The sequence below is a fragment of the Pithys albifrons genome, chromosome 13 (genome assembly GCF_047495875.1).
Source record: "Pithys albifrons albifrons isolate INPA30051 chromosome 13, PitAlb_v1, whole genome shotgun sequence".
Lineage (NCBI taxonomy): Eukaryota > Metazoa > Chordata > Aves > Passeriformes > Thamnophilidae > Pithys > Pithys albifrons.
Window position 1 is genome coordinate 21,362,264 of NC_092470.1, and position 25,212 is coordinate 21,387,475.

A 25,212-nucleotide genomic window follows, 5' to 3' on the forward strand; every position below is an offset into this window, starting at 1 on the left:
GAGGTTTCCCAGCTTGGAGGGGCAACACAGCACTGGGGCCATCCTCTCTCTGTGGAGGCTGAGCAAGAGCCAGGAATCAGGAGCAAAGCCCTGGGAATCTGCCACTCCTGCACCCAGGACACCTTTGGCTGGGGAGGCAGCACAGGGCTCAGGGCTCTGCAGGCAGGACAGAAGATGTGTCCAGGTCTCGGTACAAACGCTGCTCTCTGAACACAAGCACTGACGGTAAAAGGTTGTTTTCACTCCTGGGGCAGTTGGCAAAAGAGAAATCCATTGTTCAGATCAGAACACGGTCCTGGCTCTGGGGAACACCGTGATAAACAACGAGCAGTAGCTAATTAACCTAATGAGTCTGTGACAAGAGCAGCCAGTGGCAGGAACCCCACGAGGAGCCAGAGGAGCGCCCACCCTCCCCCGGAGCCGCCGCGCCCCCTGCCCTGCCCCGGGCACCGCTCCTGGCAGGACCCGCCTCGGAAGCGCCGCAGCTGCTCCCAGCCCTGCCTCAGTTTCCATGGCAACACCCCCTCACATCGTTGCTCAATATTGTTCTTTTTCCATTCAACAACAGCTCCTGCTGCGCTTTTAAACAGCTGATTATCCTGCCGGACCGTCCCTGTTCCAGCCCCGCCCGGCACAGACCGGGACCCGCTGGGTGGGTGTTTGTGCCCCGGGACAGGAGGGCACAGGAACAGGGTGGGACACGACCCTGCTGGATCCCTGTCCAGGGAATCTGCTCACACCTTCCCTCGGCCTGACCAGCCCATCCCCACCTTCACTCGGGCAGCTCCGGGGAAGGTGCAGCCCATGGGTGGGTGCAGGACCCTCCTCAGTTCCCACAGGAAGGGCACGATCCCACCCCACCCACACCAGAGCAGCCCTGGGGCAGGACAGGGCTTGGATCCCCAGATACTGTGATTTCCTGCAGTAACATCTGGGATGACAAACCTGGTATTTTGCCTGGAAACAGCAGCTACTCTGACCAGAGCCAAGTCATGCAACACCATTGACCATGTCCCCAAACCCCCTCGGGCCATCCTGGCCAGGACACTCACACTCAGTGACTGACACAAACACAAACACCAGCAGCAACATTTGAAATTAGAAAAGTTTATTTGCAGCTCTGTAAAACAGCTCCATGAAAGACCAACATGTCCAAACACTACAAGATGAGAACACGTTTTCCTACTGTTAGAATATAAAAAAGTCACAGTCCTTCAACTACCCCAAGAAAAGCAAACATTTATGGACCAAACATGGGAATTCCAACAGCAACAAGTCAATGGGTTGTCAGACAGTCAATAGCACCACACAGGTGACAGCCCTCGTGGGTCTACGAACAAAGCAGGTTAGTGAGGCTGAGCCTCAGGTCAGAGCAGCCCTACGAGCACTGAGGGCAGGCAGGGACACACCAAACCCCCTCCTGCACATCCATCCCCCGGGGCAGGGGCAGGAGCAGGGACACAGCAAACCCCCTCCTGCACATCCATCCCTCGGGGCAGGGGCAGGCAGGGACACACCAAACCCCCTCCTGCACATCCATCCCCCAGGGCAGGAGCAGGCAGGGACACACCAAACCCCCTCCTGCACATCCATCCCTCGGGGCAGGGGCAGGCAGGGACACAGCAAACCCCCTCCTGCACATCCATCCCCCGGGGCAGGGGCAGGAGCAGGCAGGGACACAGCAAACCCCCTCCTGCACATCCATCCCCCGGGGCAGGGGCAGGAGCAGGCAGGGACACAGCAAACCCCCTCCTGCACATCCATCCCCCGGGGCAGGGGCAGGCAGGGACACAGCAAACCCCCTCCTGCACATCCATCCCCCGGGGCAGGGGCAGGGGCAGGAGCAGGCAGGGACACAGCAAACCCCCTCCTGCACATCCATCCCCCGGGGCAGGGGCAGGGGCAGGAGCAGGCAGGGACACAGCAAACCCCCTCCTGCACATCCATCCCCCGGGGCAGGAGCAGGAACAGGCAGGGACACAGCAAACCCCCTCCTGCACATCCATCCCCCGGGGCAGGGGCAGGAGCAGGAGCAGGCAGGGACACAGCAAACCCCCTCCTGCACATCCATCCCCCGGGGCAGGAGCAGGAACAGGCAGGGACAGCAGGGAGCTCCGGGCTGGGACAAGGAACCCTCAGAGCTTGCCATGCCCATTCCATTCACACACCCCACCTCGTTCCCGTGTCTGAGGGCGGGGCAGGAGCTGCACAGGGGGGTGCAGGGCAGGAGGTGCAGTGGGCAGGGCCCCCAGGGGTCACACGGCTTTCCGGTGGTACTCGGGAGGGGCCACTTCGTAGTCACTGGCACTGAACAATGCAGAGGAATTCTTGGCTAAATACCTACAGAAATAATAGAGTTTAAATGACCTTCTTGCCCGAATTCTCCACTGTTCAAACCCACGTGAGTTGCTCAGTGTTAGTCCAGACTCCAAGATGGGATTGGAGGAGTACAAATCTCACAGGAGCTGCTCCTGCCACTGTCAGGCAATTCCACATCTCACAGCTCATGCCACAAAATCAATCCCAAACAAACAACTGTCAGACTGCTCTGGCTCCAGGTGAGCCCAGCCAGGTCAAGATTAACAAGATGAAACAGTTGACATTTGAGGTCTGGGCAGCTGCAGCACCAAGAATTGATTTACTCCTGGTCCACTCAGAGGAGCAGGGACAGAGCACAGGACACCAGGGAGTTCTGTCTGCACAAACAGGAACCTCAGGGGCTGAAGGCACGAGGTCAAGACAAGGAATGCCCAAGGACAAGTGTTATGTGCCACCAAATGGATTCAGGGATTTCTGGTCATTGGCTTCACATTTCTGCCTTTACAGTCCAAGCCCTTCAGCACCTGCATTTGCCTCAGACTGACCCAAAAAAACCCAGGATTTACTGAAGGCTCTTGAGCTATTCCAGGGCAGGCCTTCCCTGGCTCTCAGGCTGATCCATTCCAAGCCCTGCAGAGCCATCCTGGATTTACTGAGTTTTCTTTTAACTTCCAACTGCTTATCCAGTCACAGAATCCTGGAATTGCTTGGGTTGGAAGGGACCTTAAAGCTCATTTTATATTAAAGCCTTTTATTTTTATTCAGGATGGTGTTTTCCTCCCAAATATCCCACAGCTCCAGGGCACTGCAGCACTCTAAAGCTCCTTGACCATCTGTCCCAGAAAAAATATTCACAAAGTTCATTAGTTTTTAAACATTTGCTCAATTGTTGTTGAGTAACTGTTGTGTAATTCAATAACTTGCTGGAATTATCATCTGCTTTTTATAGCAACTACAAATAAATGCTGAGGAATTTATTTTGAAACAAGTAGCAGATTTGGGCAGTTTAGAAGTGCAGACTAATAGAATCCAGGAACAGCTGGAGCTGGAAGGGACCTTAAAGCCAATCCAGTCCCACCCCCTGCCATGGGCAGGGACATCTTTCACTATCCCAGGCTGCTCCAAGCCCTGTCCAACCTGGCCTGGGGCACTCCCAGGGATGGGGCAGCCACAGCTTCTCTGCCCAACCTGTGCCAGGGCCTGCCCACCCTCCCAGCCAGGAATTCCTTCCCAATATCCCATCTGTCCCTGCCCTCTGGCAGTGGGAAACCATTCCCCCTTATCCTGGCACTTGCAATATCCTCAGTGTAACAGGAGAGAATTAAGCCCAGTCTCCCCGTGCTCCTGCAGAGCAGTCAGAGCTCCACCATGATCCCACCCTTCACTGTGCAGATCCCACACACAGCCCCCAAACCACACAATTCACTGCAAACAGGCAGCACTACAACAGCCTGTGCTCCCTGGACCTTCCCTTTCTTGCTGCAAGACTTTCCCAGCACTTACTTCAAGAAGTCATGCAAATAGTTTAAGAGCAGAGCCAGACTCTTCTCGTCCAGGGGGGTGTAGGCCAGCATGGCTCCGATCCGCACTGCGCCAAGGGAAGGACACGGGTTACACCAACAGCTGCAGCACGTGCTGAGGTACAGCCAGAGCTTCACAGCAGCACAGAAGAGCAGCCCAGGAACCCACTCCAACATGTACAAGCTCAACCAGGCTGTTAAAAGCCCATTTCCACTCCAAACCCCGCAATGGCTCTGAGCATTTTGGATACATGGATAAGGAACGAGTGACCCCACGGTTCAGAGCTGTCTGTCACAGACTCCAGAGGGGACAAGGAGTATTTGAACCCTTCCAGCTGCTCTCCTTCCCCACCCTGGTGGGACTCACCAAAGAGCCTCAGGAGGTGTGGGGCCCCATAGACCTGGGACATGGCAGCGTCGGGGTGGTCCGCCAGGATCTCGGCGTACTGCGGCCGCTCGAACTTGTACAGCAGTTGAGTGCCCAGCATGACATTGAAATACTCCTTAATTCCAGCCACCACCTCGTTGACAGCATATTCCCTGGGGACAGAGGACACTGCCAGCCCTGCTCCCAGGGCTGCATGGGCACAGCAGGAGCCTTGGCATGGTGAGACCAGAGAAACCTGAGACCTGTGAAAGCCCCTCCAGGGAAATGTGTCTGGAGCCCTCACAATGTGCAGCCACAGGGAGGGAGGCACTGCCAGACCTCCCTGAAAAATGGGCTCTTCTGACCTCAGAGAGGATTCAGGCAAACCAAGAGCAGCCTTGTTTTCAGTCAGCAACTCAGAGGGAGATGAACTCATGGACAGCCCCTCTGAAGCAACAGGCAGTATTTTAGGGACACCTTCCAGCTCTTCTGGTTTCACCAAAGTTCACCCCAACTCACACCACTTTAAAAGTACAACATTGAAGTAACTGGACTGAACTCCTGCTCAAAGAGAGGGACAGCTCCCAGTATTTCAGGCACCTGATCCCTTCTTCCCAGGCCTCCCCTGCCATATTCCTGCAGGCCTCCAAGTTCAGCTGCCTGTGCAGGGAGCAGTGACACTGAGAAGCCCAACCCTCACTCCACCCCGAGAACAGACATCAGGACAATTACATCAAAGGTGGTTCAACACCCTGACAAGTCAATAATCTGCCTCCTCCTGAGAGGAAGAAAATAACTTCCCCTTTCTGTTCTCTCTCAAACAGGAAAGGTTCCTTCAAAATAAACACACCTTGTTTTGGTCAGGGCTGACTGTGGGGTAATTACAAGTGAGTAATTAGCTCTGCTCATCTGAATCTTTCACAAGTTCTCATCCAGCTCCCTGGCCCCAGCCCTGTGCCTGGGAAGGAGCCCAGGAGCTCTGAGCTCACCTACCAGGCAGCTTTGGGGGGCTCTTTGTAGCATCTTCCCTCAGGAAAGGCCTGGGGAAATTGGGGGAAAACAGAAATAACACCCAGAAAGCAGAAGTGCAGTCTGGAGTGAACCCCCTCAAGATTTCTAAACTCCTGCACCACCTTGGTCTTGGAACAGGCCACTGGACCTTGGGCTGGGCCCTGTTTCTCCAGTTTACTCAACTTTCCAAGCCCAACAAGAAGAGAAGAGCTCAGGGCTGGCAAGGAGCACAACTCACTTGTTATCAGTATTTCCACGGGACTTTTTGTAGTTTGCATAATCCTCCAAAATGGAGTCAACATTCTTCTTGGCAGGAAGGTAGAAGAGCTGCAAAGGGGTAAAACAGAACAAATAATGTGTCTGATCTTTGCAGACATTTGTACCTGGAAGCTGAATTGAAACCAGTGCACACAAGGGCACTTCTAGACTGAAAACAGCAGTTCCCTGTTATTAGAGGAACACCCCCAATGGTTTTAGCTGGACACACAAAACCCCAACCCACCTGAGCACCCTGAGCTCTGGAAGGTGTCCCTGTCCATGGCAGGGGGTGGCAGAGATGGGCTCTGAGGTCCCTTCCCACCCAAACCATTCCAGGATCCTATGGCTATATCCATGTTTCCATTTGACACTTGTGCTGCTCAACAGCCACCAGGTGATGAACCTCTGAGTGAGAGTTCAGTGAAGTCATGCCAAGAGTCACAGGTACACAAAGGGCACAGATGTGCCCCTATTGCCATGATTTTTATGTGTCTGGGATGGCCCAGACTGTTCCCTTGCCCAGTCACCTGCTTCTGCCTGGTGATCAAGTCCCAGTCATCCACCAGCCACGGCTTCAGCTCCTCTGGGATTTTCACCTTTACTTCCACTCTGTTCATAAATGTTTCCTCCTGAAAGAAGCAGAGCCAGACTCGTTACTCCCTGTCACAACTGTGGGCACAGCCCCCTGCAGTGCCCTGCCCTCAGCCCTGGCACAGCAGGGCAAACACTCACACTTTCCACCGTTGGATCCACGCGAGCCCTTTTCTTCCTGGGGGGCTGGGGGGTCTCACTGCTGCTGCTCCCCTCCCCAATGCCTGGAGCTGGGCACAAAGACTTCATCAGGGAGAAATTCCAGGCAAGATTTAGGAGAAGGACTTAACACTCCCATTTCCCTCAGATCACCTTTTTATTTGTTTGGGGTTTGTTTTAAATACTATTTGTGTTCTGGAAGTTCCACATTTGTGACAGTTTAAATGCTGTACTGACACTTACCTGAAGGTGGAGGTTTCTGCACTAAAATCAAACCACCAAGTCACTGTCTAATCATCTCTAGCAGAATTTCTGGGCCCAGCAGCTCAGCTTTGCAGCTGTGTCACATCTCCAGCTCAGTAAGAAAATATAAGTCTGACTTCAGAAGTTATTTCAGCAGATCCAGGGAGATACCACATTGCTTTTAATTTGCAAGAGGTCAAAATCCTGACAGACTGACACAAGTAGATTCTGTACAAACCAGACAGGGGTGCACCCTCCTGGGCAGGGATTTTGTACAAACCAGACCAATGTGCACCCTCCTGGGCAGGGATTTTGTACAACCAGACAGGTGTGCACCCTCCTGGGCAGGGATTTTGTACAAACCAGACAGGGGTGCACCCTCCTGGGCAGGGATTTTGTACAAGCCAGACAGGGGTGCACCCTCCTGGGCAGGGATTTTGTACAAACCAGACAGGGGTGCACCCTCCTGGGCAGGGATTTTGTACAAACCAGACAGGGGTGCACCCTCCTGGGCAGGGATTTTGTACAAACCAGACAGGGGTGCACCCTCCTGGGCAGGGATTTTGTACAAACCAGACAGGGGTGCACCCTCCTGGGCAGGGATTTTGTACAAACCAGACAGGGGTGCACCCTCCTGGGCAGGGATTTTGTACAAACCAGACAGGGGTGCACCCTCCTGGGCAGGGATTTTGTACAAACCAGACAGGGGTGCACCCTCCTGGGCAGGGATTTTGTACAAACCAGACAGGGGTGCACCCTCCTGGGCAGGGATTTTGTACAAACCAGACAGGGGTGCACCCTCCTGGGCAGGGATTTTGTACAAACCAGACAGGGGTGCACCCTCCTGGGCAGGGATTTTGTACAAGCCAGACAGGGGTGCACCCTTCTGGGCAGGGATTTTGTACAAGCCAGACCAATGTGCACCCTCCTGGGCAGGGATTTTGTATAAACCAGACAGGGGTGCACCCTCCTGGGCAGGGAGAGACCAAGGGGAGTGAGAGGGACAGCACAGGGGACAGTAAGTTATTGGGGCAGAGTGAAGGTCTTTCCAGCTAAGAATCCTTCACTAAGGGGATCCACTTATATACAAAATAAAGACATACTCACTTTTCTGCTTGTTCTTCTTTGTTTTCCTGCAAGAAGAACACAAATTATTGCAAATATCAAGAGGGTGGTACTTAAGGAGGCCAAAGCAGAAAGCCAGAAAAAGTGTCCACTCAGTTCAGCAGATCCTCAGGAGTGCTGAGATAAAACCACAGGCAAGGACTGTCAGCTGTGACTTCAGTTATGATACTGTGAGATGTTTCATGTAACAGGTTAGAATTCATCTTTTTTGGGATGTTTTGTCCTTCCCAAGTGCTCCTGAAGAACAACACTCCATTTGCAGGTGTTTTATTTCTGTATTTCAAACAGAACATGGGACAAGGAAACAGAAGTGATGGGAATTACCAGGAAAATCTCAAGTCAAGTGAATCAGCTGCCAGTAAAATACTGAAAACCACCCAGTTTTACCACTACAGCAGCAGAGGGAAGTTTCAGTAGAACTCTGTCTATTTACTGCCCATTTTCCTACAGTTTTAACTAGACCACTCCTAGTCATGTCTCAGTTTTCTCAGTGCCAACAGCAGGCCAGTCCAGCTGCTCACAAATGGCAGTTTGTGGGGATAAAACTCACTCCCAGTGCCAGATTATTTCCTGGGAAATGCACCACCATCTCAAGTGACTGTTTCAGGCTCTCAGCTGGGTCTGTCTGGGCCAGGAGACAGGCAGAGCTCCTGGAAAGGTGAAGGCAGGAAGAGTAAGGGGTTTCTTTTAAACCTTCAAGGCTCACAAACATTAGGCTGAAATGGGGGCAGAATTAAGCTCCTTTCCCCAGGAAGGAGCAGTGGCCAAATTAAGTCACTGATAGTGGACTGACATATTGTAGTGAAAAGGCTTTTTTTCCAATCAAATGGGGAGGAACAGGGAGTTTTTTACAGAATTAAAATCACACAATAAGAATAATGTTAAGCATTAGAATAGAAGCAGAGTTTTAAACACCAGAAAAGAAGGACAATATAATATAAATAATATAAAGTCCTTATCAAGTCTAAAGCTGAACAGCACATGCAGGTGCCTCATGCTGCAGATAATCCTTTCCTGCAAGGACAAGTGGGATGCAAGTCCTGAAGGGACACAAGAGAGTGCACCTACCTAGGAGAGGTTACACACATCCTTGTGTGCCACTTCACAAGCACCTGAGAACAGAGGCCCCAAACCTGCACAGCCTTCTCTTCCCACAGCCCAGCTGGGCATTCCCCTAGTTCTGCCATTACTTTTCACTGAACTGGACAATAAAACAGCATGGAAGTCTCAAGGCAGCTTCTGTGGAAAGAGTTTCCATTAAAAGCCTGAGCAGAGGTGTGAGGTGCTGAAGATCTCACAGCTGAAACTCAGAGGTGGAACATGGTGGAGGTATCACAGCAGTAAAGATCTGATCAATCTTTCCCCAAGACAGATGAAACCACCAAAAAAGCCCCAAAGCAGCAGACATTAAAATGACAGGAGTCATCCTCCCCCTTCCTCACCTCTTCAAAACAAGAACAGGCTGCCAGAAGGTGATGGGGATGCCAAAAGTCCAAAGAGCTCAGAAGTGACTGGATAAATATAAGACAGTCCCACACAGGGATATTAAACCATGGCATGGACACAGCCCCAGCTCTGAGGTGCCTGAATTCCAGAGGGCTGGAAGCAAAGGGGGGTCTGGGAGAGCCTCTCCCTGCCTGGACTCACTGATCCCCCTGAGCACACGGTACTGGTGGCCAGAGAGAGGAAGAGGGGAGGGAACCTCCATCCTGAGCCAGCCCCAGAGCTGTCCCAGCCCTGGACACCTGGCAGGGTTTGGATGGTGTTGGGCATCTGGAGGGCCTGGCAGAGCCACCAGCTGTGCCCAGGGGAGCAGGGGATGTCCCCAGCCAGGCACAGCACACGCCTTGGAATGTTCAGGTTAACAATAAGACTTGTGTTAGCTGAAAAAGCAGCTCCAAGCAGAGATTCTGCTTTGAGAGCCCCTCTGCTGAGCCTGCATTTAGACCATCTCAATCCAGGTGCTCTTCTCAGATTTGTTATTCAGTGCCACATCTTCCCTCCACAACACTCTTAGTTACTCTTACTTTCCAAGCACCCATTAACTGATTGTTTTCTGATTTTTTCCAAGTTAATAATTTTAGGCCCATGAAATGTAGAATAAACTCAGAAGCTGGAATTCATGAGAGCTACATATAAGAGTCAGGAGAAGGCAGTATCAGAGTGCACACACAGCCATGAAACCTGCTATAACCACACACTTTTTTTCTGTTACAGCTTCTAGTTATCAGGAGGTGAATAATTATTTTAAACCCAAACCTGCATTTCATGCATGTTTTTATTTCATAAAGTACTGCCTCAAACAGTCTCAAAGCTTTAGGAACCAGCTGCTGCAGTTTGCAGAGCAGTTATTCTGCACAGACTGAAATAAAAACACAGCAGAATAAGGGGCAAGTTGAGAGCTCTCATTTCCAACACCAGATCAGCAGCCTCGCTGCCAAACTGCAGAAAACTCTTGTGTTACTGGAACTCCAAGCATGGAGACCAGTGGAACCTTCTAGAATGATCCAGTTCCAAAAGTCTGGAGTCAGGAGGAAGCAGAGGACACAGAGAGGGCACTGGATGCTCACACTGTACCCACCAAAGGGGGACCTGGCAGAGGAACTCAAACTGGCAGTTTCTGCTGGTTCTAAACAAACCCACCACAAAATGCTGCCAAACTTCCATGACCCAGCTGAGCACTCAGAGTCTCTGCAGGACATGCAGGGAAGCAGAGAGGCCTGGGCTGCAGGATGCCAGCCCTGGGGTGCCAGGCAGCCCCACTCACCGTGTGGAGATGGCAGGGGTCTCCAGGCAGCACACGGTGTGGGCTCCATCGCGCCGGAAGAACCTGGCAGGGGAGGACAGAGGGTCACAGGTGAGTCTGGCTCAGAGGTACCTCTGGCAGCACATTGCAGCTCCACTGAACACTCCTGCAGGTTAGTTGTGCTTACATTGCTCCCATTATCATTTTTCTGTCTGAAGAATGAAGTTTAAAGTGTAAATCCCTTGCCCTCAGATCCTCCAAGGGTGCTGCAAAAGGTACATTTTGAGGCCCAAGGAGGCTGACAGTGCTGCTCTTACAGAACAGTGTTATCAGTGTCTCCCCCTCCCCACCACCAGCACTTCATGTACCTACAATGAGCTTAAATTTACAAGGGACCAACCCACCAGTTTGATTTTGGAAGGGTATCTGGGGGTTTTCCAGGAGCCACATTGCCTTTAGCTGTGAGCAATGAGAGAAGCTGTAGTTTGGGGAACAGTAAATCACAACCTGCACCATTGCCAGGGAGAGTCAAAGCAATTCAATTCCTCTGCCTCAACCTCCAAGCAGGGAAGGAAAACAGGGAGACTCTGCTGGAGCAGCACAGGAGTAACTGGGAGGGGAGCACTGGACTGGTACTGGCCCAAGACAAGGCTCCTGCAGCAGTGCCACAGCAGGGGAGCTGTTCCAACCCACCTGCCCCAGGCCCACTCAGAATCCACCACCAAAGAATGAGTTTTTCCAGTAATCAATGACACAGAAGTTTCAGAGTTACCTCATGCCTGCCTTGCTCTGCTGGAGACAAGTGTAGGAGTCAGGACAGTGAGAGCAGCAGGAGCCAACCAGGCCCTTCCAAAACTTGTCTCAACCAGGAATGAAGTAAGACCTGGTAATGTGGTTTAAGCTTCACAGGGGCTTAAACCAAAGTAATTTTTGCTGCTGGGTCTCCCTTGGACGCAACACCAGGTGTGGCTGAGAGGATTAGGCCAGGTCTGACTTTAAGCCCAGGTTAGCAGAGTGTTTACTCAGCCCCTGCTCCCAGCCTGAGCTGCCCAGGTGACTCAGGCTGGCACCTCCCCTGCAGTCACCACTGCCACCTGCACATTTACACTGAGTCACCACCACCCCTGTCCCCCCTGGCATTGACTCTCCTCCCACCCACCCCAACGAGAGGAGACTCAGGTGCCACAGCCCCTTAAGCAGCCAAATTAGTAAAGGTCATCATTTAGGTCTGCTTTAATTAGATTTTAATGACATTCATTATCAACTACCTACACAGAGATTTGGGCTGGGGTTCCTTCAGCCCCAGATGAAGACAAACAGAGCCTGGCCCGTGTCAGAGGCAGGTGCTGAAGCCAGACCCATCTCCCCATTCCAGACACCAGGAGCCAGTCTCAGCCTGGGCCAGGCTCTGACTAAAGCCAAGCTGAAACTGCTTCAGGATGCAGAGCACAAACCCATCACCTGACCCCAGCACTGTTGCCCTCCTCGAGTCATGATTCATGTTTCACAACAAAGCTGCCCACAAATGACACATGAAAGGCAAAGCTGCTGCCAAAGCCACTTCTTAAGGACTGATGCCATTTCAGCAGCTCCCTCACGAAGACCACAATCTTAAAGTGAGTCAGGAATCCAAAACATGCCATTAGTAATGACCATCTTCATAATTAAGAGAAACACTGCCCCAAACAGAAGAGTCTGGTGACAAAGGAGCAAAGCAGCAGAGCTGCACTGCCTGGGTGAGAATCCACCCCAACACCTGGTCTGAAAACCAAAAGGATGGAGAGAAAAATTACAGCCTCAAATTAATTGTTTCTAATGAATGTCTGAGCCTCTTCTGGCCTCTTAAGATGCAAACCCATTTTTAATAGAGTGTGGGTTTAGTTTTGTCAAAATCAGCCAAACACAGACCCCTTAAATGCAGTTTTGATAATTCTACAGTGAGAAGCACTTTGTTCCAAAGTGCTTGCAGAGCCTGGAAGAAGTGGGGAAAAAAGTGGGAAACTCTGTGCAGAAACTGATTTCAGTGAGATACCTGAGGCCTCTGAGGCATCAGCACTTTCTGAGTGTCAAGTCACTAATTTAAGAGGAACAGAGTGTAGGAAGTGTAGAATGTGTCTCCTCAGGACCTCCATCCAGTCCTGAACTCTGCACCATCTAAGGGCAGTTCAATAAATACCTTATCAAAGGCCTTTCTGACACTGAAACAGCTTTTGCATGGGCTGTGACACTAGAAATGGAGTTCAGCCTGCAGACCCATTCTAAGGAAGAGCCTAAAGATCAAGAGGAAAACAGACAAGCAAAGGTGTCTTGGGTGGGCCTTTGGGGGCTGTTTTTTTTTCTTTCATTTTAAATAAAAACCTTCTTACACTTCAACATTCTTCTGCTGCAGACCAGAAGTTTTCTTGCCTGGAGCTGCTCCTCTCATCTTCCCCTCTGCATATTGTTCCCTTTAAAAAGAGGAAACTCATAAATGAGACTTTAATGGAAAAGAAGTTTTGTTTCAGTTTTATTAAACTCAGTAACTTCCCTTGATATGTAGTTGTTGGATTGAAGCTCTTAAAAGTATTTACTGAGAAAGACTTTAACAAAAGCACTCACTGATTGGCCTTTTGAAGCTCCTTTTGTTTCTGCAGGTTGGTATCCACGTACTTGAGCACTCTGCTTTCTGGAACCCATTCATCCCAGCTGGAAAAATGCCAAAATGTCAGATGATCACTCAAAGGCATCAACAAGAATTGCATTCCACACACAACAGTCAATTCAAAGCTTCAGACCTGGGGACTAAACTGCTTTGTGTCGAGTCATGGACTGGCACAACTCAAGGTGCAAACACATTCCCCACTAACTGAAGCTGGAATGATTTTTCTAGGGAAGTGTAACCCTCAGTCATTTCCAAAGAACTTCCCAAAGTTGAAGGATGGGCAGTTTAGGAGGGAGAGGACTGTCTTTAATTCAAAAGAAGCATCACAGGAAAAAAATAATATTCCATGCTTACTAAATTATGGGACACCTGCACTCATGATATATTATGAAGCAAGTTCCCTTTATCTATTCCAACATTTTACAGGTTAACAAATTCAGCAACAGGATCTTACTGTAAGGAGAAGAGCTCTGATTTCTGTCTGTGAAGGAAACCAAGATGGAATGAACATTTGAAGAATCTGAAGTGAATGATTTAAGAGAAGAGCTGTTGGGGAAACTGCAGCAGCTCCACTCTGACAAAGTGTGGGTCACCTGAGCAATCTGACAGTTTATTTCAAATAAAACACATGAAAAGTGGCCAAGACATGTAAAAGTTAAAGCTCTCTGTAGAGTTCTGTGTCATTTTCAACAGCTGCCAGACCTGGAGCATGGAGTGGCCAAACCAGCATTGCCACAGGAGCACCAGGACTGCAGAGTGTGAAGACAAGGCAAAAATTCCAGAGCAACCTCTCCAGCTGCACCCTGAGATTGTTTTCAAGGTAGTGCTTTGGTCAGCTCTTTAATTCTCTCCCTCCTGCCTGCAGAGCTGCAAGAGACCTTCAAGAAGTGCTGTGTAACCAGGTGACATCACACTGGGTGGGGAGGAAACCTTTGTGGTGTCCTGTTGATAATGGCAAAAAAATTAGGAAGTCAAGCAATTAGCAAGGGCCATAGTTACAGGAGCCCCGAGGAAGGAGCCCCCTGCCCCAGCCCCCCAGCCCCTGCAGCAGCACCACTGTGAATGCTGTTAACTGGAAGCCTGAGGGCAAAGAAACTCAGCACAAGCAAGAAAAGCAGGACCAGGACACCATTCTGCCCCTTCCTCGGCATAAACACAGGGAGGGAGGGCCAAGTGTTTGCTGCCTCATTCACAGCAGCAGCCACGGAGCTCGGGAGGCTCCCGCAGCTGTTCCCACTCAGCCAGGCCTGTCCATGGGCAGGAGGGGGAGCAGCTGCCATGGAAGGCACATGGAAAACATGAAGTGAGGGCAGCAGGGATGTGACTGAGTCTTCAGCATTCAAACCAAACAGGAAACTGCTCTCTGAGGCTCCCAAGGCTGAAGAGCTGAAGCTTTTAGTGACTAATTAAAAACTCCACTTTTCCTAAATTCAAACTGAGTGGCACAACACAATTCAAAAAAAGGGAAAAGTGCATCAATAGAACAATCTCCTTGAAGTTTTTGCCTTTAATGGGCTCAACATTTATTTCCCAGAGTCACTCAATCTTCAGCAATCCCTGCCCTGGAATCTGCTGTTTCTGCAGGAGGGAAAAGCATCTCCAAGTTTCCTTTCTCCTGAGAGGGTGGAACTGAAGCCCAGGCTACCCCTGCTCCTGTGGGGGGCTCACACAGCCAGCCTGCCTTCCCCTGCTGAGCACAGCCCCAAAACTCACTGCCAAATGGGAGATAGAAGCCAAGGCCAGGATCTTTGAGTGGAGTTTTGCTCCACCTCAGTAGGAGTTGCCTCTTCTACCAACACATAACAAGGAAGTTCTCCCAACAGCCATTTCTGTCAGGGTGGAATTACAGTCAGTGTTTCCACCCTGAACCAACAGGATGCTGCAGAGCATTCCCACCTCTCTCCTGACACCCCAAGCTCTGCAGGAGATGGTTACTCTGCCAATGGGTCTTTGTGCTACTATAAATCATCAGCTCAGGTATAAAACCAATTAGCTCAGACCCAGAGAGCCTCCCAAGCACAGGGACATGGCAGTGCTCACACACAAACACAGCACTTTTCTCTAAAGGAAAAAGAAATTCTGCTTTCATGTTTTGCAATACTTACTTTTTATTCCAACCACTGTAATGGATAAAGTATTTCACTTGCTTGTCCTTTATGGCAACTTTTACACACTGGAACAGAGAGGAAAGGTCAGTCAGTCCCACAGAGAACACGGAGGTTGGAATGAGTTCTGCTGGTTTGGCTTTCAGTTGAAGCATGAAGAGCCCCCCATGGCAGCCCCTGGAACATGGGCAGCTGTTCCCCAGCAGACACTGCTCTCTGCCCCTGCTCCTGCCTGGTGATGGACTGGGAAGGGCAGAGCAAAGCCATCCAGAGGGATCCCTTCCTTCAGGAGCAGGGTCAGAGCCCCTGAGGATGCCCCAGGAGTAACCAAGGACCACTTCCCTGCTCCAGGAGAGCCACCAGCCATTCCTTGGAGCTCATTCCCACCCAGCCCCACCTCAGACAGGTCAGTTCTGGAACACAGGAGTGTCCCAGAGTGAAATAAATAACAGGCATCTCTCTAGCCCCAGAGAGAGCCTTGCAGTCAGGGCTCTTTCTGGTTCAGAATGTAAACAGGAGGTCAACACACACAGTTATTTCCATCAGAACACTGGCCCATGGATACAGCTCAAGCTCCCACAGCTGCATGAACAGCCCAGAACAGAAAGTACAGAGTCCCAGCTAGTTCAGTTGTGTGCCCACCACACATCCTTAAACTTCTTGGCTATACAAACTAAACCCACCAAGTTCAGCACTTCATCCAGAAAGTCCAGGCCCTGTTCTGGAGATGCTGAGACACAGGTGCCACTGACAGAATGAGGGGACTGTAAAACATGAAGAATGCCCCTCTGTGGCTCCAGCTTTCAGTCCCTTTTTAAGGATTTCTATCCCCACTGAAGTAAAGCCACTCACAGAGGCTCTAATTGCTTTTTTCTTGCCATGCTGATCCACCTCTAAGTGTTATACAGTTTTCTGCTGTACAACATTTTCTCCAGACCACAGTATGGTGTGCACCCTTTTAAACTGAAAAAACTGCCAAGAGAGAAGAACATCATATTCCAGTAACCATCTTCAAAATGCCACAAATGGAATTTAAACCCAGGCTCCCAAACCTGCACCTGGTGTCAGGTCATTCTGCTCCTGCTGGAGCCACCACTGCACCAGTGGCTTGTTTTGACAGCCTGGAGTTAAACCCAAACACAGACTGAGCCTGTCTCTACTTGTTTTGCACAATAAAAGGGCTGAGCATGAGGCAGAAGATGACTCAAGTGTATTTCTGCAGCAAAATATTTTCCTTGCTGGAGGTTAGAGGTGTTTTAAGTGACTCTCATTTAACTCTGCACTGCAGAGATGCACAACCAGTTCCTGTTTGCCACAACTCCTCACACTCCTCTCACACAAACAAGGGCTTCCCTGCCATGGACATGGCCAGGAACAAAACAACTGAGGAACTGAGACTCACTGATGAAAAACAGGTCAAAGGAACAGGAAAAAACAAAGGTTATTATTAATTACTACTTAAAATGCACCTTTTAAAATGAAACTCTTTTAACTAAATAAATACAACAGTCTACAATTAAAATTCGAGTTTATTCTGCCAGGACAGGAACTCAGAAGGATCCACTCTTATATAAACAGCCAGCCAAAAGCTTCCTGCCAGCTGGGGAATCCCTTCAGCAGGAAGCTGGCAGAGCCAGACTCTGGTTAGGGAACAGGGACACAGCTCAGGGATGCACAAGAGCTGCACCAGCTCTGGGCTGTTTCACTGACACAAGTTCCTCTCCACAAAACCAGCAGCCTCAGCTCCTCCCCTGTCTGGAGGCACTGGCAGAGCACAGACAGCCCTGAGCACACACTCCCACCAGCCCCAGCCTGCAGTTCTGGAGCACAGGAGGGAACAGGGGACAGTCACCACAGTGAGGGTGGTTTGGCCCAGCCATCCATCCCCTGTCAGTGCTCTGGGCCCTGTCTCAGCACCACAACAACCACTGCTCATGAAGAGAAACATCAGGGATTTCTTGCTGCCTCCCTGCCCACCCCTCTGAACCTGCCCAGTCACTTACCATTTACTGACACTAAATCCTACTGGATTTAAATCCCTGTTTGAGGTGCCCCTGGAAGTTCTGCAAGTCCCCCAACCCACACTGCCCTTTTTCCATCTCAGCAGCCAAATCCAGAGCTGGACCTTCAGCAAACTGAGGCAGCAGCATTGCCACACATTCCAGCAGGTGAAACCACCCAGCCTTTGGTAGTTACCAGAACAATTCTGCACTTCCCCTGGGCTTCTTGAAAATGTTCAAAAATATAAATTTAAAATTTCATACATCACCAGGTGTTCATTAACTTTCATCTCAGTCCTTGATCCCACCTAGTGAGGCACAGCAGGTGAACTAAACCAACTGCTCCCTTTCCTGGGGGCAGAGAAGCACCTGCAGCTGGAGCAGCCACACGTACCTTTGCTTCATAAAGGAGAGGTCCATGGAAACAAAGCACTCGCTCACCTGCAAGAAAGGTCCAGACAAACATCTTAGAACACCAAAGTGCCACTTCCATAACATGTCATCAAGTCCAACACTGCAGGAGTCCAGGGTCAGCCTGGAAGGCAACTCACAGACAGACACTGATTTGCTAAACAGGCTGGTGTTTGAGAAGCAAAGTCAGTTGCCCAGAAAAGCCCCAGAGCTGTTGTTGTTTTTTAGGCCATGGAGCAGAGAGCCCTGAGGATGTCCCTGAGGAGCACCAGGCAGGGCCAGCAGCACACAATCCATGTCCAAGCCTGCCCAGAGTGTGGCAGAGCAGCTGGTGACTTTGGCAGGGAACTGCCACCAAAACTCACATTCCTGCCCCTGCATGAAGGGCCGGACACTCCCCATCCCATGCAAGGCTGGCACAGAGAGGTCCCTCCCAGACTCCCGTGCCAGCTGCAGCCCCACAGCACACAGGGGACCCTGCCTGGCTCTGGGGGAACCTTTGGTGCTGTGACACTGCAGTTTGATCCTGAGCAGGAATTAACCCTCCTGAGATCCCACCTCTGCACCTTAAGCTTCTGACCCAAGGCCTCCAGTGCCATCCGTGCCCCTTTTCCTGCAGGAACAACAGCACCTGGTGATCCCAGCTCAGCACAGTCAGGAAGAGACCCCCACTCCCCCACGGATGTGTGGGGAGCAGTGCTGGGGCTGAGCAACAGCAGAAACCACCTCAGTTGGTGGGGTTTGAGTAGGACAAGATTGTTCTTCAGCCTGTTTTTCTCCTCAATGGCAAGGCCTTGCTGTGGTGACACTGGGAATGTCAAGGCACTCAGCACAGGATACCTGAGCCCAGGAGTTCCCTGCTGGAAGCTGCACTGCCTCACTTTTTTGGGAGATGAGCTGCAGAACTGCCAAGTGCTTCTGGGTATCAAGAAAGTAAAAGGCTTAGAAAGGCTCTCACAGAAGTGCCCATTTTGACACATGACACAGGCAATACTTTTGTTTAAAGAAAGCAAATGTTTGTATAATTCAGGCTGATGATCAGGGGTGACATTGTTACCCTCAGGTGTCACAGTGCTCAGGGGTGCTGGCGGAAACACACCTCTATCTCAATTGCTGTGCAATGGTTTCCAGCTGAGACATCCACAGTTACTGAGAAATACTTGTTTTTAAACACCACACAAATGCTTTGCATCCTTTGTTTCCACCATACCCTGTCAGGCTGTCACTCCCTGGTGCAGCCTCTGCCGTGAATCCACAACTGCAGCGGCACAGACACACCTTCTCCTTACCCCAAGGGCCATCCCATCCCATTCCACCCCATTCCATTCCATTCCACCCCACCCCACCCCATCCCGTCCCGTCCCATCCCATCCCGTCCCATCGCACCCCATCCCTGGGCAGGGACACCTCCCACCATCCCAGGCTGCTCCAAGCCCGGCCCTGGTCACTCCCAGGGATGGCGCAGCCACCCCGCAGTGTTACTATTTTTATTTCTCTTAGCTCTATTATTACCGACCACAACCATTACCTAAAAATGGCAGAAAACCCCTCCCGATAAGCCCAATTCCCCTCCCTGAGCCAGCCCCGGAGTGTGCGGCCTGTGCGGGAGCGCTCCCGGCGCCTTCCAGGGAAAACACCGGCCAGCCGCAGGGGGACAGAATTCCTGCGGGCCCGGGGCGTTCCTGCGGGGCCAGGGACGGCACCGAACCGGGGGGTGCGGAACCACCGGGAGGGAAGGGAGCGGAGAGAGGCACCGGGAGCGGAGAGAGGCACCGGGAGCGGAGAGAGGCACCGGGAGCGGAGAGAGGCACCGGGAGCGGAGAGAGGCACCGGGAGCGGAGAGAGGCACCGGGAGGGACAAAAGCTGCGGGAATTGGGAATTCCGCTCCGCCAGGGCCTCCCTCCCGCAGCGCTCGGGCAGCGGTGCGGGATCGGCGCGGGATCACCCCCCGCCCACCGGGACACCGGGACACACCGAGACCCCCCGGGCCGCCGCCCTCACACTCACCCTCCTGGAACTTGGGCTTGGGGTCCTGCTTGGGCGCCATTTATGGGGCCGGACCCGGCTCCGCCCGCGCCGCGCGGGGCTCAGCCCCGCACCGCATCCGGCCCCGCGCGGGGCACGGCGGGACTTGGAGTCACTGCGGGGAGAGCACGACGGGACTTGGAGTCACTGCGGGCACGACGGGACTTGGAGTCCGTGCGGGATGAGCATGGCGGGACACGCAGTCCGTGCGGGATGAGCATCCCCGGGCACGGAGGGACACGCAGTCCATGCGGGATGAGCATCCCCGGGGACGGAGGGACACGCAGTCCGTGCGGGATGAGCATCCCCGGGGACGGAGGGACACGCAGTCCGTGCGGGATGAGCATCCCTGGGCACGGAGGGACACGCAGTCCGTGCGGGATGAGCATCCCTGGGCACGGAGGGACACGCAGTCCGTGCGGGATGAGCATCCCTGGGCACGGAGGGACACGCAGTCCGTGCGGGATGTGCACGGAGGGACACGCAGTCCGTGCGGGATGAGCATCCCTGGGCACGGAGGGACACGCAGTCCGTGCGGGATGAGCATCCCTGGGCACGGAGGGACACGCAGTCCGTGCGGGATGAGCATCCCTGGGCACGGAGGGACACGCAGTCCGTGCGGGATGTGCACGGAGGGACACGCAGTCCGGGGCGGCTGCCGGGACGGAGAGCAGCGAGAGAGGGGAAAATAATGACGATAACAGAAATAAAGAGAAGTGAAGCCGAAAAACCCTCGGGTTAAATAACTGCTAAGAGACTCTTGATTCTTTCAGCGGCAAAGGTTGAAATTTGGGTGGTGGTCTCCTGTCCTCTCTCGGGTGGTCTTGAAGCATCATCACTGTTGGACTTCTCCCTTTTCTTTGTTCAGTGACACGACCTGTCAAACCTGTAAAATCTTGGCTTTATGGGCTTTCATACCATTTTAAACGTCCAAGTTTGCTTAATTTATGACCTGGGAGTCTGTTGTGTTTGACTTTGGTTCAGTGAGTAGAAAAAAACCACCCTCCTAAGGCAGAGTCTGGGCCATTTTCTCCTCGCCGGACAACTGAGCACCAAACTCGGTTCACTGTTTTAGACTTTGCTCTGCCTTCGGAGTGGAGGGAACGAAAAGTATTGGCCGCCCAACGTGGGGCTCGAACCCACGACCCTGGGATTAAGAGTCCCATGCTCTACCGACTGAGCTAGCCGGGCGCTTGGGCAGCTCCTGCCGGGCTCGGCTCTCGGCACCGCCCGCACCCTCCGCCCGCGGCCGCCAGGGCCCCGTCATTTGCATATTTAACAGCCTCGCTTAATTACTGCACACCCCTCTCTGAGGGCCGGTGGGACACGCGGCTGCCCCGGGAAAGCCGCAGAGTGTCGGGGCCGCGGGCAGCCCCCGCAGGGTTATCCGATGGCACCGGGTTGTCGCAGGTGCCCCCGGGCTGGGGGGACGCGGCGGCCTCAGCCAAGCACCGCTGATGGAAACACCGCAGGGGTTCGGGTTTGCCCGCGATCCCCGCAGCCCCGCGGGCCACGCCGGGGGCACCGGGGGTACGGACCGCACCGGGGACACCGACCACACTGACCGCACGGGGGACACCGGGGGTACGGACCGCACCGGGGACACCGACCGCACTGACCGCACGGGGGACACCGGGGGTACGGACCGCACCGGGGACACCGACCGCACTGACCGCACGGGGGACACCGGGGGTACGGACCGCACCGGGGACACCGACCGCACTGACCGCACGGGGGACACCGGGGGTACGGACCGCACCGGGGACACCGACCGCACTGACCGCACGGGGGACACCGGGGGTACGGACCGCACCGGGGACACCGACCGCACTGACCGCACGGGGGACACCGGGGGTACGGACCGCACCGGGGACACCGACCGCACTGACCGCACGGGGGGCACCGGGGGTACGGACCGCACCGGGGACACCGACCGCACTGACCGCACGGGGGACACCGGGGGTACGGACCGCACCGGGGACACCGACCGCACTGACCGCACGGGGGACACCGGGGGTACGGACAGCACAGACTGCACCGGGGGCACCGGGGACACGAACTGCACCGGGGGCATCGGAGACGCGGACCGCACGGACCCCAAGGACCGCACCGACCACACCGGGGTCACCGGGGACACGGAGGAACGAACCGCACCGACTGCACGGACCGCACAGACTGCACCGAGAGCACCGGGGGCACGAACGGCACGGACCGCAAGGACCGCGCGGACCGCACCGGGGACACGGGGGCAGTGCCCGCCGCGCCCGCCAGAGGGCGACGTCGCTCCGCACCGAGCACCGGCAGCGCGGGCTGCCCACCCGATGCTCAAAGCCCCGCCCACGAGACTCAAAGCCCCGCCCACGATGCTCAAAGCCCCGCCCACGTGGCTCAAAGCCCCGCCCACGAGGCTCAAAGCCCCGCCCCGCCGCCCCAGGCCCCGCCCCCGCCGCCCCCGCCGCCGCCGCGGAGCCCCCAGAGCCGCCTCAGCCATGGCGGCCCCGGCCGCGCTCCTGCCGCTCCTGCCTGTTCTGCTGCTGCCCCTCCTGCCCCTCCTGGCGCTGCCCGCGGGCACGGCCGCAGGGGCCGCGGGGACAGGTCCGCGGGGGCTCCGCGGGGCTGAGCGGGGGGATGGATGCGGGATGTCTGCGGGATGCGCGGGGATGTCCGCGGGGCTGGGCAAGGTCGGACCCGGCACTCCCGGTTCCGCCGCCACGGCAGCGCTCGGTGCCCGGGGATGCTTTGTCCCCGGAGTCGCGTCCCACCAGCGCTTCAGAGCTGCGATTTGTTTTTCTGAAGGTGTTTTTGGTTGGTTTGTTGATGGTTTTCTGGCTGGCAGCGCGAGCGTGTGCGCTGGAACCGGGAGCGCTGCCCCGTCCGTCCCACCCGTCCCCTGTCCCGGGGCAAACCCCAGCCCCGACACCCGCGGGCAGGAGGGGTCCCTGCCCTTGCCCGCTCCGTGCCATCCCGGCGGCAGCAGCTGCCTGTTCCTGCGGGGTGCGGGTGCTTGGGCAGCTCAGGCTCCCGCGGGGCGCAGGGTGGGCTCGGACAGGTGAGCAGCCCCGCAGGTGACCCGCACCGCTCTCCCCAGAGCCGAGCCCCGCCGGCCACATCGTTCACCCCGTCAAGGTTGACGAGAGCGGATCCTTCCTGTCCTACGACCTGGCCCACCGAGCCCTCCACCGGCGCTCTCCCGCCGCCAGGAGCCACGTCCCTGCTTTCTACGAGCTGCACTACGAAGGCCAAGCGCTGAAGTTCAACCTGAGCCTGAACAGGCACCTCCTGGCGCCGGGGTTCGTCAGCGAGCGGCGCTTCGGGAGCATCGCCGGCGCCAAGATCCAGCCCGAGCCCCCCAACTCCTGCCACATGCTCGGCGAGGTTCGGGGCCGGGCCGAGGGGGGCCTGGCTGCCCTCAGCACCTGCGATGGCCTGGTGAGTACAGCCAGTTCCACAGGGATCCCTAATCCGCGCAGAGACAGCAGGAGCTGGGGGAGATGCCCCTCTGTGCTGGAAGCCACAGCCGAACTGCCCTCAGGGTCTCCTCACGGATCTCTGAGGCGGCCGCGGACGATCTCACTCAATGTCCCAGGGATTCCAGTGGTTTGGGAACCCTCAGGGACTGTGTTTACTTGTTTGGGTCGGAATTCCCAAAGACAGCAATTCTCTGCCTTCTAGTTGGTAAATGTGAGGTGGTGAGGAAGAGATCTGGAAAGGAGGGACTCGGAGCTGGAGGTGTTAATGATAGCACAGCCCCTGGGCAGGGAAACTGCTCCCCCTTTCCTGAGCTCCCCGCTGCCTTATTCCACTGTAGGTATTCCCAAAGGTGACAGTGGCCTGGAAGAGTGGTAGTTTTGGGGAAAGGGCTTAACACCTCCTGTGGGTTCCCAGATGTGGTGCTGTGTAACTGCTGATGTGCAGATCCCATTCCCAAGGGGTCTGTGGGATGATGGGGGCACTGGGGCTCCCCAGAGGTGCAGGGTGTGTGGGGTGGGGGTTCTTCTTCACTGGGCTCACTTGGGAACCCCCCCAGCATTCCCAGCACGGGCACAGGGCAGAGAGAGGCATCACCAGCAGTGCCAGTGTCTCTCAGTTTGGAGGGATGACATCTCCAGTGGATCCTTGGGCTGCTGCTGCACTCAGATTTGCTTTTTGAGCTTTCTGTGTTTAAATAAACAGCTTCCCACTACCAGAGGGAAGGGATAGATGGCAGATTGGGAAGGAATTCCTCCCTGTGAGGGTGGGCAGGCCCTGGCACAGGGTGCCCAGAGAAGCTGTGGCTGCCCCATCCCTGGAGTGTCCAGGCTGGATGGAGCTTGAAGCAACCTGGGCTGGTGGGAGGTGTCCCTGCCATGCAGGTCATAGAGCTGAGTGAGCTTTGAGGTCCCTTCCAACCCAAACCATGCCATGATTCTGTGATTCTAATTGTCACTCCCATTCCCAGTTCTTCACTGTGAGCCTGTGCTCACTGCAGGTGCCTTCACAGTGCCCTTGTCTCTCCCTGGCAGAAAGGTGTGTTTCGGCTCAGGAACGAGGACTATTTCATCGAGCCCGTGCCCAGCAGCCCTCGGGAGGATGGGACAGCTCAGCCCCACAGGATATACAAGCGCCAGGCCCCCAGGGATGGGGCAGAGCAGGGCAGGAGCCCACCAGCCCCACGGGAAACCTGCGGTGTGCAAGGTACTGCCCCTCCCTCGGGCAGTTCAGGGGACTGCCCCTCCCTCGGGCAATTCAAAGGACTGCCCCTGCCTCGGGCAGTTCAAGGGACTGCCCCTGCCTCGGGCAATTCAAGGGACTGCCCCTCCCTCGGGCAATTCAAGGGACTGCCCCTGCCTCGGGCAGTTCAAGGGACTGCCCCTCCCTCGGGCAGTTCAAGGGACTGCCCCTCCCTCGGGCAGTTCAAGGGACTGCCCCTGCCTCGGGCAGTTCAAGGGACTGCCCCTGCCTCGGGCAGTTCAAGGGACTGTCCCTCCCTCGGGCAGTTCAGCACTGTGGGTGCCACCACTGGCTCAGTGTGTGCTGGACCTCAGGCCTCTCGCTCTCCTCTGGTCCTTCCAGCCATGCTGCAAGGAGGGACGTGGTGTGGAGACTGAGCATTTCCTTTCCTTTCCTTGAAAACTTTAGCTTTGACCTGTCAGGGTGTTGGACTTTGGGAGTGAAACCCAATCACTGCCCCAGGAGTTCCTGCTGCAGGCAGGGAGTGTGTGGTTCCCGCTCTATCCAGAACAGATGGGTTGGATAAACTCCCAAATCCAAGATTTCAAGCACTGAGGTTCAGCCCATCCCCAGCAGCTCAGGGGCACTTCACTCCTCAGTGAAGCTGCACCTTCCAGGCAGCACATCTTGGTTTGCTATTTCCTGGAGCATTCTGTTTTCAGAAACTGATTTTTTCCCGTATGATTTGGTTATTTTCAGGAATTCTTCTGATAATCTAAATTAATTATTTAATCTGTGGTAATAATCTTAACAGCTTGTTCAAGTCTTTGAAGTCTGTTCTTGACTATTCTTGACTCAAGTCTATTCTTGACTTTGAATTCTATTCTTGAAAATTAATTTTTCTGGGTGTAACTTGTGTGGATGTCCCTTGCTGTCAGGGCTGGCAGGGTGGATGTTCTGGGCATACCCTGGGGAGGAATCCCAAAGTGTGCAGGATTTTATTGACTGTCACCATTTCATCCTGCATTGGAGCCTTGCTG

General features: G+C 54.2%; 2 protein-coding genes and 1 non-coding gene across 3 annotated transcripts in view; 1 reads left to right on the forward strand and 2 right to left on the reverse strand.

The window, feature by feature from the left end:
- Nucleotides 1-1,087: 1,087 nt before the first annotated feature.
- Nucleotides 1,088-19,610, reverse strand: MORF4L1 (mortality factor 4 like 1). The gene is made up of 13 exons (XM_071568444.1): nucleotides 19,505-19,610; nucleotides 17,480-17,526; nucleotides 15,086-15,153; nucleotides 12,938-13,024; nucleotides 12,706-12,786; nucleotides 10,361-10,423; nucleotides 7,576-7,601; nucleotides 6,208-6,296; nucleotides 6,003-6,104; nucleotides 5,456-5,544; nucleotides 4,207-4,379; nucleotides 3,823-3,907; nucleotides 1,088-2,340 (listed from the first exon to the last, which is right to left on the reverse strand). The coding sequence occupies exons 1-13, from the start codon at nucleotides 19,542-19,544 to the stop codon at nucleotides 2,256-2,258; spliced, it is 1,035 nt and encodes a 344-aa protein (XP_071424545.1). The 5' UTR covers nucleotides 19,545-19,610; the 3' UTR covers nucleotides 1,088-2,255.
- Nucleotides 19,611-19,770: 160 nt separating this feature from the next.
- The window catches only part of ADAMTS7 (ADAM metallopeptidase with thrombospondin type 1 motif 7), a 39,851-nt gene continuing 34,409 nt past the window's right edge, over nucleotides 19,771-25,212 (forward strand). Inside the window, exons 1-4 of the mRNA XM_071568080.1 lie at nucleotides 19,771-20,008; nucleotides 20,933-22,117; nucleotides 22,611-22,951; nucleotides 24,025-24,196. Coding sequence (XP_071424181.1) covers nucleotides 19,771-20,008; nucleotides 20,933-22,117; nucleotides 22,611-22,951; nucleotides 24,025-24,196 — 1,936 coding nt within the window. The remainder of the gene's footprint in view (nucleotides 20,009-20,932; nucleotides 22,118-22,610; nucleotides 22,952-24,024; nucleotides 24,197-25,212) is intronic.
- On the reverse strand, nucleotides 20,641-20,713 carry TRNAK-CUU (transfer RNA lysine (anticodon CUU)). Its single transcript has one exon. It is a non-coding gene; the product is annotated as a tRNA-Lys (tRNA).